Below are 14,860 nucleotides of genomic sequence, written 5' to 3'. Positions count from 1 at the left end.
TTCAATGGTTGACTTGGTGCATTAGTCAAAAATTTTTTTCTTACTTTTTTTTTTGTTTGTTAAAATTAATGGGTGATTTGGTTAAAGATTGAACCAACAATCAAAGTTGTGACACTTGTCAAAATTTAGAACCCTATTTGATAAAATTAAAACGTTAAAAGTTGATATTGGTACAACTTTATAATTTTAAGAAATACAAAGCTATTTTGTTGGCTAAATAGGAAATAATTAAGTTTCAAATTGAGTTTTTATTTTTAAATATAATTTTGGGGACAAAATAATAAGATATAAGGAAAAACAATAATCATTCTCTATCCCATTAGTAGAAACTACGATTCTTAGTTTCTAACTACTACATCCAACCATTTAAAACTATTAGTCATATTGCTGACATTTTCAAAATAATTTTCACTTTCACCATCGATATTAAATACTAATAGTGTTAAACAATTACGACATACTTTCAGCATCATATATTAAATACCAACAGTGTTATATAATTACAAAATTTCATAGTCTGTCTTTACTATTTTTTTCATTAGATAGTTTAAAAAATAATTTGAAATAGTTGTTAGGACCCTACTTGTTACAATTCAACACACGTGTATATATATATATATATATGTTGAAATTTTCTATATTTTATAAACATTTTAAGTAGTTTTGTCATTTGAAATAATTTTCCTATATATTTATATATACACACTATTGATACTTTATTTAACACCAATACATAGACTAATTAACATAAAATTTTTATTATCCATCTCGTAGTTAAAAGTCGAGTCTCCATCCTACATATTACAAAAAAAAAAAAACAAGATGAATACTTTATCTAATAAACCTTAACACCTATCAAGATAATCTCGTACTATGGACTTGGATGTAGACGTTCAATTTCTAAACCTTAACACTTTTTTTTTTTGTGAAAAACCTTGAAACTTTATTAGAATTTAAAGCTACATGTTCGATGTAATCTATACTTTTGAGTCCTATTGCAAAAGGAATCCAATTTAGACGTTTTCTTAAAAGCTTTGATCGTTAAACCACGACATTGACTACTGAATCATATGGAACACAAAAACCAATCGTTTGATCTCTAATATGCAATGGGGAAAATTCAAGAAATTGGTTCTTCTTCTTGACCCTCTCTCCGTTTTGTATAGAAGTCAGCAGGGCGATCAGCATTACTTTCCAATAGAAAACAAACAGCCGCCATAAAGGGATTCGCGGTTGGCGTCCGTTATAATGCAACCGAGAAAGTGGAAAAGAAAGTGAAAAGGGAAAAATTCAATCCAACCCACTTGAAGAACCGAAAAAAAGAGGGAATTTTGCATCTGGGTAGGTGGTGGCCCGCTTATAATTTCAGTATGTCAGCTGCTCCACGCCATTTCCCGTCGATATTTTTGGAATCCCATAACTCTTTCTTTCTCTCCTCGTTTTCTGCTCTTTTATATCCCATTTTTGTGTAGTTCCGAACGGATTTTTCAGAACCCATTTTCATCTGCCTGTTCGTTTTCTTCTTCTTCAGTTTCTTCCTTGAAGACCCTTTAATTTCCTGCTCCTGGTTTGTTGTCTTCAGTACCATTTTAGATTTTGTTGGTTTTCTGTTTGTTTTGTGTTCTCTTTTAGCGGATTTCATCTTTTAATTTGCTTGTTTGATGCTTAAGTGGGGTTAAATGCTACTAATTCTGCTGGTTGTTGTAGTTTTGCTCTCTCTTTTTGTTTACTTCTGCTGTAATCTTGCTAGAGACCCATCAATCTCTTGCATATGGCTCATGTTTCTGTGTACGGTCTCTGTCTTTTGAAGATTCTATTTCTTTTTATCTCGTATTACTGCGGCTGAGTTTTTGGTTGAATCTGAGGTTTATAATGCTTAAATGAGGTTAGATTGCTTTTGATTTTGACTGTGTATCCTCCTCCTGGGTGGGTTGAAATATTGGATGCATCTGCTTTTGAGTTGAAAGTTATTCTAAAAGTTCGCGTTCCTTTCTATTTTATGACATTTCATTGTTGTTTTGCCTTTCTGGTTTCCTGATGTTTCCTGGTCAGTATTGATCAGCATTTTGTTTTGTTTTAATTTGTTTCGTGCTTTTGAACGTCTGGTGTTTATTCATCAGAAGCCTATACTAAGCTTTAGTTCCGATGCCTTTCCCTTTTTGCGAGCTTTCTTAGGTATATCTTTGTATTTTTTCATTTTTTCCCCCTCAATGAAAGCTTGGTTATTCATTAAAAGAAAAAGAAAAAAAAAAACGTATTTCACCCCCTTGTTTTCATATTTTTCATACAAGGCTTCTGTCAATCTCTGGTTGGCCTCAAACAAATATCAATCTTCTGATACTCTTTAGCACAAGCAAGGTTAGGTAAGTTATAATAGGTTTTAAAATCTCTGCGGATTTTCATTTTAACTGTGGAGTTATACAGCTTTTCGACTCTTTTTGTGATTTTCTACCATATGGCCTCTTGTTGAAGTGTCTTTCACAAAAAAATGTTTTGTAATCATAATACTTCGATGATTAACTTGATAATTAACTTGGACTGTAGAAGTTAAATATAATAGTTTTCTCCCATCGGGACTTTTCCACCCCTGATTGTCAGAGTTTGTAACCCTTTTGTTTGGCTCGATATATACCCTGTTAATCGAACACAAGTTAAACTTTGGAGCTAACTAAACTTGACCCTACTTTTTTTATCAACTTGCTTGCTTACTCACACTCTTCACATCTTATGTTCTTGTTATTAATTGTTAATTGTAAGTTTTTGTTAAAACTCAGAATTCAGTGCATAGTTTTTGTTTTTTCATCTTGTATTCTATCAAATTAAATAGATTTTCCTTCTCTTTAGAGTGCTTGCTTATACGCTATATGTTCCTTCTTGTTTTTTTTTCCTTCATGTATCTTTTTGTGTATACCTTTGAGTATCCAGCCTAACTTGTGCCTTTTACTTGAATGTGATTCACTTCTGTATATGCTCGCTGTGGGCAAGGTCGCTCAGTATTCTGACAGTTTATTTCGAGTCCACTTATAATTTTAAATACGTTGTTGTTAGCCGACATTTCCACTACATGCTGTATTTTTTAAAACTAATTCCATTTGTTAGAAGAGATTTATATGTGCCAGAATTTATGTTTCCTCTTGGATGATTATTTCCGAAAGATCTCCTATCATAGTTGGTATTGAGAAATCTTAACTGGTAAATGAAATGTATAACATGTTGGATTCCCGCCTTGCTCTAAGAATTGTAGAGAAGGTGATGGCTCTTTTATGACTGTCACTTGGGTTCCTTAATAAACAAGATTCTAAGTCTGAGAAAACAAATTGAAAATGAAAACCTCAGCGGTATCTGGTATCTATGGTTTGCACATTACATGTAATGTAACCATGGAAATGCATTACCAGAAGGTGGATCTCTAGCCTAAACATCCTCCGAAAATTTGATCCTGGAGCTTAAACCTAGATTTTCTCCTTTACCCATATGATTCCTCCCATATATCCTATTGACTATTATTTAAATTTGTTATTTTATGTGTTAAACCTTTACTCTTTTTCATAACTATAGTTCTTACTTGGTTACTTTGTGCTCGTTTATTTCATCATAAATTTACCTTCTTGTTGCAGAACAGCCTAGTCCTTAACTTTTGCTCCCTTTTTCTTGTTAGTTCTTTTCTTTAGCACGGGAACGATGTCTGAGAAGATAACTGCTGAGGATCTTCTTCATAATATTTCTGAAGCTCTAGCTGAACATGGTCAAAAGGCAAAATCAGTATCGTTTTTTGGGGAAGATAATAAATCTAGTTCAGTGGCTGGTCAGATCAAGCGGATATTTGGACGCCAAAAGCCTGTTTACCATCTTCTGGGGGGTGGAAGATGTATATCCTTATTTTTGTATTCTTATTCTTTTTTCATCTTCTATAATATTTTTCATGTCACTGATCGTATTACTTCATTTTTTATTTCTCTGCTGGCCAAATATTTGTAGCTGCTGATGTGCTCCTATGGAGGAACAAGAAAATCTCAGCTAGTGTTTTGACTGGTGCCACTATTATATGGGTGCTTTTCGAATGGCTTAATTACCACTTCTTGACTCTTATTTGCTTCGCTTTGGTTTTTGGCATGTTGGCTCAGTTTATATGGACAAATGCGTCAGGATTTCTGAACAGGTGATTGGAAAATGGATGTTTATGCCTTTGTTTTTCATCGACTTCAATGCACTTTCTGGTTTAAAGTGCCAATGCATTCTGTAATGTAATTTCATGCACTTGCAGATCATCGTCCAACGTTCCTCGCCTTGTTCTTCCTGAGGAACTATTTGTCAATATTGCTGTCTCGTTTGGTGCCGAGGTTAACCGAGCTCTCTGTTTTCTCCAAGATATTGCCTGTGAAGGAAATTTGAAACACTTCCTTGTGGTATGCTAATATATTTTATGTACGTTCTTTGCATTTCTGTCGTATTTCTAGATAACCTTAGCACTCTCTGCACCAGACATTCATATATGAGTATTTCGGTACAAGATCTTGAAATTTGATAAAAACAAGCATCAATTTTCTATTATTGATTTTAAGCTCATAGCTCGCCTTGTCTCTCGCCTTAGGCGCACGACTGGGGTCGCCTTGAAAACACTGATGCTAGCATTATTATGGGGATCAATCTGAAAATGTCATTTGTCTAATAACAATTTTAAGTTAAAGAAACTGCTCAAAACCATAAATTGTCTGCATCAATGAATCCTATTACTCAGCAATAGGCATGAAAGCCTCTCCATTTTCCTGAACTTGCTGCTGCTTCAGGGAGTGATATATGCTACCAATAGTTTAGATCAGTAAATGTAATCTTTACTAACATGAATTTGAAAATGAATGCGAACACCAGAACATGGGACATTTGAGAAATATGGTGGCTCAGTTTTGCAAGGATCTGCCATATTGAATGGAGTTTCTTTGATTATAGCTCCTAGGAAACCTTTTAGATTTGCTGTTTTGGCTTTATTTTAGACCCTTCTTTAATGTGAATGTATTTCCAGGCTGTAGTAAGCTTGTGGGTTGGTGCTGTGATTAGTAGCTGGTGCAATTTCATAACTGTCTTGTACATTGGTAAGCGGTTACAGATTCTGCATCTCAAAACATTTACATGTTTAATTTCTCATTTTCCTATAACCAGTAAAGGGATTTATTGTGGTTTGATCTGATGCCAAAATATTAATCTACAGTCCTAGATGATGACTTTGAGGTATTTGATTCAAACTGTGATGACTTGTAACAACTTAAAAAATTTAAAAAACTAAATGTTGTAAGATCATATGATCGTGTGAAACGAGTTACTATCTTACTTGAACAAGATCTGTTCTATAGGTTGTACATCTGTGTCCTTGAGTTTTCTAAGGAGAAATATGATTGTGAGAAATGAGTTGAGATGAGTGTAACTTGACCCAAGAGTTGCAGTTAACTATTTGAATTATATTACTTGAAAGCGATTTTGGCTATTTCATTTTGTTCACCTACCATGCAGACCTCTTGGAAAATTTGATACTCTTCACAACTGATGCATAATTATTTTGCAACTAAAAATATTGTAGGATGAGATTATTGTTCTATGAAATTAGTTGAGATGAGCTTAAATTGTCCCATATAAAACAAAAAAGCATAAGCAATGAAAGTGTTTGAATTATCTTGCTTCTTTGTGGAAGGGAGTTGGTAATTTCATAAACAAAGGTAGGTTAGAAACTTTTTGTTGACCATGGGAGATCCTATGTTTCTTAAAGAAAACTAAAACCATCAATCTTCACAACTACTAACACATTTCAAATATGTTCAGGTTTCGTTGCAGCCCATACGCTTCCAATTCTGTATGAGAAATATGAAGATGAATTCGACACCTTCGCATCCAAAGTCTTCGACCAGCTTTGCGGTCACTACCAGAAGTTTGATTCCAGTGTCCTTAGCAAGATCCCCAAAGGAGGTTTCAAGGGAAAGAAGTATGAATAGATCATTTTCAACTCAGCAAATGCTTAATCCATATCTAGTTTTTGCAAGGAATTGGTTATGTATCATAAGCTGAAATCATAGAGAGACCAAGTGGTAGAAATGAATCTTTAGTTTAAGTTTGTATTTGCCAATTTGCTGAAATAGGAACCATCTTTGACTGATTATTGCAGCCATTGGCTTCCGTTATTATAACTGCTTCACATTCATATCCTTTTGACTTCAGCTCATGGAATGTTGTTTGAAGCCAAAACCTTGAACAAGGGAATAGTTTCAGGTTTTTTTTCCCCTCTCCCGAGTTCAACAATTCTTGGGTAAGCTATGTAAGATGTACGTTGGTTTGGCTTTCCTCCTATTTTCTTGACCAATTTTTAAATATAGAATCACCGGATAACAAATTTTTTGTATGTTCCATTTTTACTAATTAAATTCATATGATTAATTGCATATTTAGTCTCTAAATTTTGAGATTTCTCTATTTGTTCTTTTAACTTTCAGAATAAAAAACAGCCTTCAAACTTTCTATTTTTTTTCCTTCAAATTCAGATTTAGTGGATACAAAATTGAAAGGTTAATACGTTTCATTTGACAAAAAATTTAAATTACATCTATAGATCAATTAAAAGTTTTGAAATCTTCAAAAATCTATAACATACAAAATTAAAAATGCTTAGGAATCTGTTAAATACAAAATTGAAAATTACTCAACAGACACAAACTAAAGAGTCAAAAAGTCATTGGATTGTTAAAAATAAATAAATAAATAAAAATACTATCAATGGGCTTTCTTTGGGCCGGGGATGTGGAAAATATTTTATTTTATTTTTGAAAAATCGTGGAAAGGAATTTAACCCTAAAGAAAAAGCAAAACTGAAAACATCACAGAAATAAAAGAAAAATGGAAAATAAATATGGAAAAAGAAGAAAAAATGAAGTAATTTATTGAGAAATATTTATGTAAAAATTCATACATTAGACATTTGTGAAATTAAGATTGAGAAATGGCCAATTTGACTAAGTATTTTATCAATATATTCAATGAAACCACTTATTTTTATTTTTCTTAAATAACAAGTTTAGTCTCAAATTTTATATTTGATATTTTTAATGAACAACAATATTAAAAAATCTATTTTTTTTTTAAAAAAATTGGCTCTTATTGAACACAAAGTATAAAAATTCAAAAACTAAAATCATTAAGGGGTTTCTACCACACATAACCTGAATTATAACCCAATATTATACTTATATCTTAAACTTTTCATTTTTTCGTAATGTCATAGTCAACTTTATATTTTCAAGAAAATAAGTAGTCTTTTACTATTTAACCCTTCAAACATTAAAAAAAAAAAATGCAAAAGTGGAAAAACTTTTCATATTCCACACACCCCCATTAATGATTTTTTTTTTTTTTTAATAATTTCATTTCTCTCTCATGCAAAAGTGGAAAAACTTTTCATATCCTACCCACATCCATTAATGATTTCTTTTTAATAATTTCTTTTCTCTCTCATCTTTTCATATTCAATCTGTTGGGGATGATGCCCTAAACTCTCATTGGGTCCTATAGTTTGTAAATACAGTTTTGAACAAACGCTTGTGATGTAATAATATATGATATTTTCTTCACTTTTGTCTATGTAACATTTGATATTTTATTTGCTTTACCACAAACCAATAAACTAAGATCCCTGGTTATCGTTTGTAACTTAAGTATGTATGTGGAGACATACAGATAGATCATGCCTTAAGTGATAACCAAAATGGTTTGTAGTATGTGGATATAGGAGGGAAACCTTATCCTGGTAACGCTACGGATGCGACCCGTTTTGTAGAATAGTTACAAGTGCTGTGACTTGCTACAGATGTTCTGATCCTGATAATTCATGTGGAGACATGCAAGCGGGGGCGTCCTATACAAAGAAGTTTACGTAAGACCAGACCACAAAGTGTTATAGTCTCGTTATATAACGCCGTTCATGATAGAGACTTCACTTCACTAGGATGATCATAGGTAACATGATCTCAATCCTGAGTGAGTTAGGAACTCCTACCTTTGAGGACAGTCCTTTGATTTGCATAAGTGCAAGTGGCCAGATCACCGACTCAAACTTACCACTTTGGGCATTCATCTGATTTGGGAGCTGGGAACTCAGCTACACAAGATGGAATTCACTTTTTCTCCGAAGCAGGAGTAAGTAGATAGATTGCTTCCTTAAGGGCTGATTTCGGGGCTTGAACGATGGGGCGCCACACACCTTCTTATGGCCTGAGAGGTGTCCACACATAATAGGACTATGTTGTATTGTTCATTAGAGGGATCAGTTGTACTTAAGAAGTTAGATGTAACTATAGAGAAAAAACGGTAAATTGGTTCAGCTGTACTTACAAGCATCTGTGAAGGGTTATAGTACTGTTGATTGGTTATATCCAATGAACACAGAAATATATCTGTGGTGAAAAGAGTACAACTGTCAATCTTTAGTGGAATACCTGACAGTTAACAGATGGTGGATCTCGTGGTTAAAGAGTTTAGTCAGCTATTCACGTACGATTGAAGCTTTGAGCCATAGGTTCATAAGGTCTCCTTGGTAGCTCAATGGATTCAAGTTGAGAATCAGTTTTTGGGTCAGTTTGAAGTGTTAAAATTGACAAGAGGGAGTTCAATTATATATGATATGATTGACATAATTTATGAGATACATTAATTGGAGGAAAATGATATAAATATGATTTATATCTAATGGAGGAGAAAAAGACTATGGTTCATATGTTGCATATGATGTAATATTAAACTATAAGTTATAAATATAATAAGATTATATTTATTTTTTATTTCAACAATTATGGGATAATTATGGTAGCTTTTTCTCCATAACCGTATGAGATAGTGGGAGGCTGCATCCAGTTTTTGTAACTGAAGAATAAAATGAAAATTATTTTCATTTTGCAATTGACCAGACATTCTCTCACAAGTAGTGTATATTGCCTATCGCATAGAAAATCGATAGCCTACATGATAGCTCAACATTTCTAAACGATCGTATATACATGCGCTCGGTTTACTAAACGATCGCATAGGTTTTACTAAACGATCGTCGAGCCTTTTCCTACGCGATCGCATGCCCGAGCGTTTACTAAACGATCGTCTATACGATCACGCCTTTTTTATTACACGATCGTGTACCTTTACCTAAATGATCAAGCATCGTCTATACGATAGACACCCGATATCTCCCACTTGCTTTGTCGCGGTAAACGATCGTCTCTTCATCCTTCCCTCTACCAAATCCAACATAGCCCACACCTTCTGGATTCTCACTCCGAGAATACCGAGGGTTCCAAGTGGTGGTGTCTTTCCTGCTACTGTGTTCGTGAGGAGTCCGTTCGTGGGTAGACAATTTGATGGACGATTGTTTGGACGATCTTAGCGAGAGTGAGAGGTGCAGTTCTTGGACGAGAACGAGATTTCGATGAAGAAGAGTTCTTCAACTGGTATGTTTCTTGTTCTCTTGTTGTTGTTTAAGTTCAAAGCATGCCTGTACTTTGTTGTTAAATGCATATCTTATCTGTTTGATTGTGAATGCGGTAATTCTGTCACAATGAGTTTGGAACGATCTTGCTTCTGCTCAGAGGTACTCTTTGATAAGAGTTCCTTCACAATCCACACTTCATCTTCTTCAATTTCTCTCTCAAAATTCTTTCTCTCAAAATCTCTTTCTCATCTTTTCGTCGTTTCCTCTCTCTCTATCCACCTTGCCACAGTTGCCACCTCCCTCTGTCGGTCCACCTTGCCATCATTGTCATCTCCCTTCATCCGTCCACCTTGCCACCGTCGACAACGCACCTATCAAGATCTAGTCATTGCCTTCTTCTTCAAATTCAGCGTGCAGAGTGAATCTTCTAATGCGGGGCGAGCAGATCCGACACATCTTGGCCATAGAGCGAGCAGATCTGGCGCGGGGAATTTTTTATGACGTCGGGCTAGAAAATTTGGCGTGGGATGATTTTTTTGGCCTAGGCAAATAGATTCGGCGTGGGGCGAATGGATCCAACACAAGATGAACCATTTGAGTGGGGTTCTGATGATGGCGGTCGATGGTGACATATAGGGTGGTTTTTTTTTTATAAATATTATGATATATACTATCATATGGAGTTATATATATATATATATATATACTGTTGTATGGTGATTTTTCGTTTTCAATATATAGGGTGGTTTTTTTTTACATATACTGTGATATATACGTAGCGCGTCATGAGCACCGGGCTAAGGGGCGGTTGAGCTACTCAAGCGAACCGCCCTACCTTACTACAACATAGGGACAGAAGGGAGAAGGTTGTGAAGGTGGCCTCGTTATCCACACCTCTGGTCGGATGAATGGAGGACCGACCGACCCGGGTTTTCATGAGCGTTAGCGGGTCTTGGAGTGCCTGTCAAGGGCTCCCGCGCATACCCCGGGGTGATCATCACCACCTGCACCTCACATCTCGGCACAGTGGAACGTGTAACTCGCCTGCTGTCTCATTCAACTACATATATATATATATATATTCGATATATAAGGTGATTTTTTTATATATACTGTGATATATATCTTCGATTTTTATTGAGACTCTCTTTAGTATGATATATACACTAATATATATTGAACATTAAGTTCATTTGTGATTTATATATATTTATTTCCAATCTTACTAGTGTATTTCATATATTGTTTACAATATTTGCAAACATCTAAGGCAAATGTTCTAACATATATTTAAAATAACCATGAATATAAACTATGGTATATATATAAAAAATCATTTTACTAGTATATTTAAAAATACGTTGGTATATTGAAAAATGTTTTATCATTTTACTAGTATATTTCATATATTGGTTTGAATATTTGTAAACATCTAAAATGATGTTTGAAGATATAGAGACATACATATCAAAGCAACAAAATATCAATACCTAATTAAAAGTGCATATATTGTTGAGATTGGTGTCCTAAATCTCCTTGTAATTTCGTAGTTTGTAAACTATGTATAAATATATTGTTATTAATAAAATAAGTGTTATTTTATAAACATATACTCAATCCAATAAATTAAAATCTGAGGTTATTTTATGTAAATTTAAACAAGTATGTAGAGACATACAAGTGAATCTTGTTTAAATAAGAACCTAAATGGTTTGTAGTAGATGAATAATATTGGGTACCTTATCCCGATGACACTATGGATACAACCCGTTTTGTTGGTATTACAAATATTGTAAAGTGCTACAAATGATTTGATCCAGATCATTCATGTGGAAACATGCGAGCGGGGGTATCCTAAACAAAGAGTTTGTATAATACTGGACCATGAAATGATTAGTCTCTTTATATAACACCGTTGATAATAGAGACTTACATTTCATTAGGATGGCCATAGGTGAAATGACCTGAATCCTGAGTGAGTTGTGAACTTCTGCTCATGAAGGCGGTTCTTTGATTTGTATGGGTGAGAGTGGCTAGATTGCCAACTCAACAAGCCTACCATTTCAGAGATTTGTCTGATTGGGGAGCTGGGAACTCAGCTTCACAAGACGGAATTCACTCATTCCCCAATATAGGGGTAAGAAGATAAATTGCTCTCTTAAGAGCTGATTCCGGGTCTTAAATATAGTGACTACACCCTCTCTTAGCCAGAGAGAACTTAATCATAGTGGGACTATGACTTATTGTTCATTAGAGAAATCAGTGGTACTTAAAGAGTTAGATGTAACTACAAGGGCAAAATGGTAATTTTTTCCAGTTGTATTTACGAGCAATTTGTGAAGGGTCATCACATTGTTGATTGGTTATATTCAATGGACACCGAAATATATTTGTAGTGCAAAGAGTGCAACTGCCGGTCTAATGTGGAGTGTCTGACAATTAACGGATGGTGGATAATGTAATTAAAGAGTTTAATTAATTATTAATGTGCTGTTGGAGCTTCAAGTTATAGGTCTATAAGGTCCCTTTGGTAGCTCAAAAGAATTATGTTGAGAATCCGTTTTTGGGTTAATTCGCATTGTTCAAATTAAAAAGAGGGAATTTAATTATATATGATATAACTAAATTAATTCAGTTATATATGATATAATATATTTGATACATTAATTGGAGGAATAAATATTTAAATGAGATTCAAATAGTTGTTAATTTAATATAAATATAATTTATATTAAATGGCATAAAATAGAGAAAAAGAACTATAGTTTATATTGTATGTGATGCAATATTAAAACTATAGGTTATAAATATAATGTGATAAGTTGGTTATCATATTTATTTGTATTATTTATTATTTTGAATAATAATCATTTTTCTAAAAAACTACCTTAGTGGGTGGTTATGAAAATTTTATGGAAATTGGAATAAAAGGAAAAATTGTTTTTTCTTTTCAATATACACCAAAGAGAACAACAAGATCGCAAAGGAGAGGCTATGCGATAACCTACACGACAAAAAGAGAGCATATATGATAGGCTCTTTGTCTATGCAATAAAAGAGAGGCTATGATAGTCTACACGACTGGAAGTTTTTGCTATACGATAGCGTAAACGATTGAGAAGCTTGCTATGCGATTGTGCTTCTTCTTCAATCGTCTTCCCCCTCTAAACTCACAAATATCCTCTTAACCAAAATAGTCAGAGCCCACCACTCCTAGGTTCTCACCTCGAGCATACCAAGAAATCCGAGTGGTAGTGTTCTCTTCCATTTGGTTCGTGATTCACTTGGAGAAGGTCTTCAAGTTCTTGTTACTGTTTGATCGAATAGTTTGTGACCGTTTGAGGGATACGAGAAGAAGTGTTCTTTAAAGGTAATATCCCTTGAACTATGTATTTTATTTGAAAAGCATGCAATGTACTTTGATACATAACCTGTTTGTATGACTATAAATGTATGAGTTTAATCATAATGAAATTTGGACGATCCACTTATGCTCGAGGAACTCCTCATGTTGAGTACCAACATCTATATGATTGTCGTACATGACTGCATCTTCTATACGATGATTGCATTCACTTACGCTCGACAGCCCCAACACCCATACGACTGTCGTACACGATCATCGCATGCGATTAATGGACGCAATATTCATGCGTCGAGCTTATGCGATCGTCTATGTGATAGCCGACTTCCGCGTCTACATCCGATTCCTGCGTTACTACAAAGATAGACAATTGAACGCATAATAATGCATAATAGTGGGTTAGCTGAGATTCTTGATGCTGAACGATGCAAACTCATTTTCCTATGAATTCCTAACATAATTGCCACATATTATTCTTAACAGCCCTTATAATTCTAAATAAAAGGCCTAAGATGACGTGCATTTCTGCATGTCATTAGAGCCAGGTATTGATAAATATGATTTACCGAGGACATAATGATAGTTTGATGTTTATGTATGCCTTGCTGATATGAGGGTTTAAAAGACTAGTTGCACATAGAGATGTTTGAATACTAGTCTGACTTGAGTATATTATTGTTATTGGAGATCCTGCTGAATCTGAGGATGATGAAATGCATACGTATGTTGTAGAGCTATGATGAAGAAATTCATATGTATGATATAGAACCATGTTGTGATACTCGTGATGTTGAGATTGTGATAGTGTCCTCACTGATTAGTTAGATGCCCACCAGTTTGTGTTTCCTTCGGGATTCACCAGTTTGTGTTTCCTTCGAGATTTACCAGATATTGTGTTTCCTTCGGGATTCACCAGTTTGTGTTTCCTTCGGGATTCACCAGTTTGTGTTTCCTTTCAGATTCACTAGTTTGTGTTTCCTTCGGTATTCACCAGATTTGTGTTTCCTTCAGGATTCACCAGATTATGTTTCCTTTGGGATTCACCAAAGGTAGTGGGCATATTTAGCTACAGTAGGATAGAAATAAGTTTTTCATATATGTATGTGTCTCATGAGGACTAAGAAAGTTTATATGTTCCACCAGAGGTAGCCATTTAGAGGACATAGATGCCTAACCTGACCTTAATAGTGGGGTTACTTACTGAGTATTTTATACTCATTCTTTCTCATGTCGTTGTTTCATGTAATGGTAGAGATGCACTGGCGATTGACAAGCGGAATCCGTGATCGAGCCACTGGGACCAGTTCTATGCTTCCGCTCATGATATTTAAATTCCTTTTCATGTTTTTCAACTTTCAGTTTTGATGTTTGAAACTTACTACTAAGATTTGTTTTCAGACCCATTTATTATCATTTATAATTTATGGGTACCCTATCGTCTGTTTTAATATTTGAATTTAATGAATGTCTTTTGAAATCGCTTTATTTATTTAGCATTTAATTCTTTATAAAAGGGTGTCGTTTTAAGTTCTACGCATGCATGTGTTTAGTAACAGTCTAACTTGAGTCCTAAGAGGTCGGGTCGTTACAGTTGTGAACCCATTTGTATGCTACATGGGTTTACAGAAGCCCAAAACATTATATATGATGATGGAGTTAAGGATCCATTGTCTTATAAGCAAGCAATGGAAGATGTTGACAAAGATGAATAGATTAAAGGCATGAATCTAGAAATGGAGTCCATGTACTTCAATTCTGTTTGGGAGCTTGTAGATCAACCTGATGGGGTAAAACCTATAGATTGTAAATTTATCTATAAGAGAAAAAGAGGTGTAAATGAAAAGGTACAGACCTTTAAGGCTAGACTTGTGGCAAAGGGTAATACCTAGGAGTGAACTATGAAGAAACTTTCTCATCTATTGTCATGTTAAAGTCTATCAGGATTCTCCTATCCATAGCCACATATTATGACTATGAGATATGGAAAATGGACGTCAAGACTATCTTTTTGAATGATAATCTTGAGGAGACCATTTACATGG

General features: G+C 34.3%; 1 protein-coding gene across 10 annotated transcripts; it reads left to right on the top strand.

Moving 5' to 3' along the window:
* Positions 1 to 1,056: 1,056 nt before the first annotated feature.
* LOC120086800 (Reticulon family protein) lies at positions 1,057 to 6,187 on the top strand. Of its 10 annotated transcripts, XM_090315407.1 has the most exons (7): positions 2,000 to 2,175; positions 2,292 to 2,363; positions 3,659 to 3,868; positions 3,979 to 4,159; positions 4,265 to 4,406; positions 5,021 to 5,090; positions 5,812 to 6,187. In XM_090315407.1, exons 3-7 carry the CDS (start codon positions 3,682 to 3,684, stop codon positions 5,979 to 5,981), a joined length of 750 nt encoding a protein of 249 aa, XP_090171533.1. In that variant the 5' UTR covers positions 2,000 to 2,175; positions 2,292 to 2,363; positions 3,659 to 3,681; the 3' UTR covers positions 5,982 to 6,187. The 10 variants fall into 10 exon arrangements, with proteins under 10 accessions (XP_038899545.1, XP_038899535.1, XP_090171518.1 ...); XM_039043617.2 differs by lacking the exons at positions 2,000 to 2,175; positions 2,292 to 2,363 and adding an exon at positions 1,057 to 1,341; XM_039043607.2 differs by lacking the exons at positions 2,000 to 2,175; positions 2,292 to 2,363 and adding an exon at positions 1,057 to 1,368.
* Positions 6,188 to 14,860: the final 8,673 nt, after the last annotated feature.

This window comes from Benincasa hispida, chromosome 1, assembly GCF_027475165.1.
Source record: "Benincasa hispida cultivar pf3 chromosome 1, pf3_genome.v1.1, whole genome shotgun sequence".
Lineage (NCBI taxonomy): Eukaryota > Viridiplantae > Streptophyta > Magnoliopsida > Cucurbitales > Cucurbitaceae > Benincasa > Benincasa hispida.
This window is presented reverse-complemented; position numbering and strand designations above follow the sequence as displayed.

Excerpts from the sequence above, each read along its gene's own strand:
- LOC120086800 (XM_090315386.1), top strand. The coding sequence starts at position 1,680 with ATGCTACTAATTCTGCTGGTTGTTGTAGTTTTGCTCTCTCTTTTTGTT. Across the intron at positions 3,869-3,978 it reads TCTTCTGGGGGGTGGAAGAT|CTGCTGATGTGCTCCTATGG; the intron begins GTATATCCTTAT and ends AAATATTTGTAG. Across the intron at positions 4,407-5,811 it reads ATTTGAAACACTTCCTTGTG|GTTTCGTTGCAGCCCATACG; the intron begins GTATGCTAATAT and ends AAATATGTTCAG.